Source organism: Pollicipes pollicipes, unplaced genomic scaffold (assembly GCF_011947565.3).
Source record: "Pollicipes pollicipes isolate AB1234 unplaced genomic scaffold, Ppol_2.1 Scaffold_7231;HRSCAF=8579_pilon_pilon_pilon, whole genome shotgun sequence".
Taxonomy (NCBI): Eukaryota; Metazoa; Arthropoda; class Thecostraca; order Pollicipedomorpha; family Pollicipedidae; genus Pollicipes; species Pollicipes pollicipes.
Genome location: NW_023597034.1, coordinates 33,137,341 through 33,143,340, shown reverse-complemented (window position 1 = coordinate 33,143,340; position 6,000 = coordinate 33,137,341). Strand labels below are relative to the sequence as shown.

The 6,000-nt window shown below is 47.2% G+C and overlaps 1 protein-coding gene across 1 annotated transcript in view; it reads left to right on the top strand.

The window, feature by feature from the left end:
• Window positions 1–486: 486 nt before the first annotated feature.
• Window positions 487–6,000, top strand: part of w (eye pigment precursor family transporter white) — a 93,849-nt gene continuing 88,335 nt past the window's right edge. The window contains exon 1 of the mRNA XM_037233250.1: window positions 487–658. Within this exon, the coding sequence (XP_037089145.1) occupies window positions 593–658 (66 nt within the window). The 5' untranslated portion in view covers window positions 487–592. The remainder of the gene's footprint in view (window positions 659–6,000) is intronic.

Here is a 6,000-nt window from a genome sequence, read left to right as displayed (position 1 = left end):
CGGGCCCTGCCGCGGGCGTCACCGCATGGGTATAGGGTCGACTACCATTCGCAGAGCGTGCGGACCGGCCTCGGTCCAGGTCAGTCGACCTCAGGCGGTGCCCGACTGCAGTGGATGTCAGTGCGGTGATGCGCGTGTGGAGTGGCTCAAGCTCTTGCTCTTAGACGGTCGGAAGGTAAGTGGTCTGGTCAGCTATTACAGCTCGCGTGAGAGCTGTGAGCGTGAGAGCTGTGTGTGCAGGCCAACCATTGCGTACACAAGACAGAAAGCAAACACCGTCAAAGTCCATGTGATGTTACACAATGAGCCGTAAGATAGCGAGCGTTCTAAACAAACCCCTTTGGACTTTCAGCGACACGTGCATGTGCGGACGACTTGCGGGCGCGGCGCACCTCCCGCACCGCGTACGCGTCTGGTGAGAAGGCAGTTTTGTAGCGCCGCGACCACTGCCGCATGTGAACCAGAAGCTTTAGTTGGTCCGACCGACACCAGTGGCCCAGGGCGCCGCGCCGCGGTGTCGCGACGACTGGCGTGGGGCCGTGCTGTGTCAAGCGAGCGAACCGCTGGTGCTACGATCCGAAGACCGAGCACTATGGTCGGCCTGGGACGACAAAGTGAGGATGACGAAAAGCAGCCCGTTCTGGATCCGTATTTCTCGGTGAGTGCTCGGTAACGGCTCGGCGCGTACTGTAGAAACGTGGACAACGTGCCGTGCTTAGCGTTCAATCCCTCCTAGGGGCCTTAGTTTAGGAAATGCTGTTATTACGGTATATGTACTCGTTGAGCTAGGTTTATCATAAGATCTGCCATGGCACGATGGTGGAAGTTGTACCTTTATTGGCAAACGCAGTGTTATCGCCTGTCCGAAAATCCTCTGATGGTTCATCACCGAGACTAATCGTGCTAACTTTTACAAAGCATGGCTTAGATAACTGTAAGAACGCAACATGTACATTGATGTATCTTTACCTTTATATCTTTATCCGCGTTTCCATAGACCAGTAAGAGCAGGAACGGTGCTTTGAATAACTTCCGGTTAGACTTTTTCATCTTTCGAAGGTTTCTTTTCGAATCGTCTATCAGGTTGAATGTAGCCAACCAAGACAAATGTGTCATTGGATATATTCGTAGTGCAACGTTTCCGATAAATCCTTTATCTTTTCTCAAAAGCGAGAGCGATTATTAGTTCTTCGCGTCATGTCGGCAGCAATAAAGGTCAGAACATAAAACAGGAGCGCACAAACAACAATTAACTCTCCGTGAGATAACACTGCCGTTTTACTGTAACTACGGACGATATCATTAACGTCTCTTTCTCTCCCTCTTTTCCTCTCTCTGTCTCTCCCTCTCTCTCTCTCTCCCTCTCCCTCTCCCCCTCTCTCTCTCCCTCTCCCTCGCTCTTGCTCTTGTTCTCGCTCTTGCTCTTGCTCTTGCTCTTGCTCTCTCTCCATTGTTGTGGACAAGCATAACAGGTAGTTTAAACGCCCGTCGACGCCCACAACGAATTGCAAGAGAAATGTTCCGATCGAATCTGTGACAATCTGCTTCCACATTAGGATCTTTTGAAACTTCCAAAGGTCATTTGGTTACATTAAGTGTCCGAAATTGTTGTCATTTTTTCCTTTCCATTGGAATGATATTGTGCAGTCAGTTTACTTAGCACGGCTACTTGCCTGTCGGGAGTGTAAAGTTGCATAAACATCGGAACAAACAAGGCTCCTCATCTTATAAAACATCCCTCAATTCACAACTATGTTATCCAATACTTCACAAGTTCCACCACATTGCAGGGACAAACATGAGCACATCACCTAGAATTTTCGGAGTTCACGTTAAGTGCAAGATATCTATGCGTGTTTCCCGAAAGTTTCAGTGGTACCCACTTCACAAGCGCAGGAAGACGCCCATCTAATACGCCTTCTGAACAAGTAAAACGAGCATCTTACCTGATGGAAGACACTTCATGTGTGTATCTGTTAGTCTCACGTCCTAACAGATAAGATAAATCCGCGGGTTGTAAGTCATTTTGAACGCTGGATTGGACCGAATCAGAAATAACTAGCAAATTACGGATCAGGGCTGGACCGGATTTTCCAATTTGCCAGCTCACATGGGTTGAACGGATCGAAAATAAATCAATAGGAAATCATCACTAAAGAGTCCTTTAATGTTCAAATAAGGCATCAACTCAGAAAAGCACATTTAAACATGCAGCATGTAGTGATTTCAGTTCTTAGCCACACATAGCACGCTACATTGAACGTAACTCAACCACCTATTCCACTAACATATTTTCCGATGAAATGATCGCGCTGAAAACTTGATATGAATGAGTTCCACTCAGATACGTTGCTATGGAAAGCAAGAGCTCCCATTCTCTCTAGGGTAAATAAATTATCTTATGATTTAATACCCTATTTTATCAGAGCATCGCTACCATTCCTCGTAATCTTGCCAGCAATGGCATTTAACCCCGGTGACACTGCATTTTAGAGCTGCAACACAGGTTGCTTGTATGCTTTGAAAACAGACAGCGTGCCACGGAGTTTTGAAATACAAACTGACCCTCCATCGGCTATTTCAATTAGCCCGCACCGAAGGCACAGTTGGTTAGAGAGTTTGCATTCTGATCCGCCCACCCGCGGCGGGCTGAGTTCGGGTCGGCTTTGGCGCTCGCTATTTCACCTCGACAGGTGTGGTCTGAGGCTGCTAGCAGCGACAACGCAGAAGGTGAGGTGAGGTTAGAGAGGACGTACTGTGCCGAGCACGGCAGCACGTCAAACTTTTTTCCAGCCAAATGTGTTGTTGACATGGAATTGCGCAGTGGCATGGTGGGAGTCAGAGCTCGCACAGCAAGCGCGGCGCAGCGTGAGGTCTGATCCCAGAAATCCATCCATAAGGTTTTGGATTACATCTTTAAAAAAGAGGTGCTAATGCAGTGGCATGACTGTTGACCGCATTCAAAACTCACCCAGCCCAAGATCACATCAAATCAAGTGAATATTAAAATGATGATGCATTGTGAAATCACGCGTTTAAATGGAAACAAACGTTTTGGTAAAAAGTACGGTAGTGGTTGAAGAACACTACTGAATCCCGGTAATAAGATAGGTACATGCACGCTAGGAATCATAATAGATGCTCGAATATGGCCAGAATCACAGGGACACGTACACATCATGAATGTGAATAGCATTCAAAACTGATCGTGCTATGTTACGTTTCTCAGTGTCCACAGTCATCCAATCAGACCTTGGGCTTGGTCACCACCAGACCTGATAACAATGTCACAGAGAGTCGCAGACGAACACTACCGCAATTGGTCAGCGGTTGCGGAAATCGACTACAGAACCCCGCACTGTGCACCGACACAACTGCGCACCCACCGGTGGTCACTGAGCAATGCCCATTCGCACCGCGTGGCTGCAGTACAACGCGTTTTTTTTCAAGCGAAAAGGAGCATATCTACTGCAATGTGCTGCCGAGTTATCAGGATGGATGGCGGGCAGCCCTTCTCGATTATTCATTTACAGTCAACGTCCATAGTGGTCATGCTACATGTTCTTACATTTGGGGCTAAGACCCCTGGCCCTTGCTCTCCTCCCGTCCCCTCCCCTCTTATTCCTGAGGCCCTGTCTACTGATGCACTCAGCAGTGTAAGATACCAACTTTTTGCCTAATCCATGGGTGTGCTGATCCTCAGCTCAGCGCAGTGAAAACGTCCGCATAAAATACTCGACAAGCCCAAAACGCAAGTTGGTGAAGAGCGTTTCTGAACGAAACATTACACCAACTGTTTGGAGCACATTCCAACACCATCGATAAGGATCACACAGCAAGGAACGGTCAGCCAGCTCCTCATTCACCGCGGTGGTCTTATGACCGTTCATGCAACAGTCCGCTGGCTCCCGGCGTCTACGCAGCAGCCCGTGCTGGCGGGCGCTATGAGCCACCAGTCCGTCTTCGTCACACATAATATTGTTCCGTGCGAGCACTTTCACCAGCCCGGTCGTGACACTGAGCCGCGGCAACGGATGTGCGGCGCTCGACGAACGGATGGAAGACACTACGCTCGCCGGCCGAGGTCTACGCAGACGCCAGCACACTTCGAGTCCACCTTCGCCTTCAACGGAACGAGGTGGTCGCGCGGCAGGCTTTAGCACACCGCGTAGGTCTTTCGGGCGCCGCACACCAGGTCCGGGGGGGGGGGGGGGCAGTGGCAGCAGCAGTCTAACACCACTGCACCGCCACCAAGGCGACGGGCGACCGACAGCCGGTCGGGTAGGTGGTGGAGGCGGCGGCGGCGGCGGCGGGGGCGGCAGCTAGCTGCCATCGGTGGGGCTCACCAGCTACTCCAGCTCGATGGGCCCACCACGCGCTGGTAAAGCGCGTTGGTGAAACAGGACAGGATAGCTACTGCTGATTCCCGGCGGACTGAGCCGACCAGAACCAGACAGGCCAGCGGTGCAGCTGGTGGTCATACTCCTGCGGCCAGACGCGCGCCGGCCATGGAAAGCTCAGGAGATCACAAACTGCCCCACACCTCAGCATAGCTTTATAAAAATGCATGCTCATTTTCAACTCACTTGCGAAACAGCTGGTTCATTGCCAGTACAGTGGGTCAGCAGGCCTTTCATATGTGCAGAGCAGGGACAAAAAGCAAAAGCACAGCAGGTAGGAAAATGGTTTTCAAACAGCTCGTTCACTGCCTCATTTGCGTGCAGCGACCACGAGCGCTTAAAATATTTTTGTGAAGAGCGTTCCAACCTTGAGGTGCATCTGAGAGAACTCCCATGAATCCTCAGTGCAGCAGCACCCGAAGACATTCCTCTGTTTGCTATCTTTCCTTGATACCCTGTCTGTGTGTCGTAGTGATTGATGTGAAATCTTCAATTCCCTTGCACTCACTCATTCTTCGCCCAGTGCTGTGGGCAACAGGACTTTGCATGAATATGACATGCAAAGGTCTTAGATATCTGATAATAATGCCATAACAAATATATTAAGGGAATGTTTCCTGTTGTTGAAAGCTATAGGGTGGAGTGATCAGTAGATGTAAAAAATCTGGTCAGAACTGATGTCACATCAATTGCAGCACATAGTTGCGACGGCAATATAATTTCGTAACACATGCACAAAGCAGGGAGGCAAGACAGGTTTAAAATTACCTGTTTTTATACCAGATCAGAGCAGAGACCACTTACCAGACTGATCTTTCCTCTCATGGCAAAGGAATCTCAGGCCTTAAAAATGCTAGCTTATCATGGTGTTAGTTTTGCTTGGTTTACATCTCGTGGCGTGAAGCGTTCTATTTAAATGCTATAATATTTGCAAATAAAACAAAGTGTACATGTCTGTATCACAGATGTAGTGTGGAACAATGCCACCGAAACTGGGGAATAAACAAAACCTTATTTTTTATTTGAATTTTTGTTATCTTTTTTAATATTGCATGATACTTACATATGCTATAATATTTAATGATATTTCATTTATAATATTTTATACCCTTCATTTTAGTTTATTTTTTTATATAATATATAAGACTTAATCATATATAGCATTTCATTAGAAATGTTTACTTATTAAAGCCTTATGTATATATATATATATATATATATATATATATATATATATATTTGGTTACTTTTATTTATATATATTTGTGTCCATGGTGCAAGTTCAATCATCCTCTGATAATGCAAACAGCTCACTGTCACAATTAAAGAGTAGTTAATGCTATCTGAGTAATTCGTTAGTCGTCATCGGTAAACGTTGCTGCGACTCTGATATGACCAAAATGCGGAGGCACCATACACATTCCCCGCAGGTGGGGTATTACACTGTTTACGCGAAGTATCGCTGGAAAAAAGTGTCAACAGTTGCACCAGATTTAAACTATTTTCAAATCTTCCAAATGGTATCAGCAGCTGTTTTGATATTTTCACAAAATCATTAAAATGCTTTTGGGTATAGAGCTAACCGAAGTACTTAAACCGC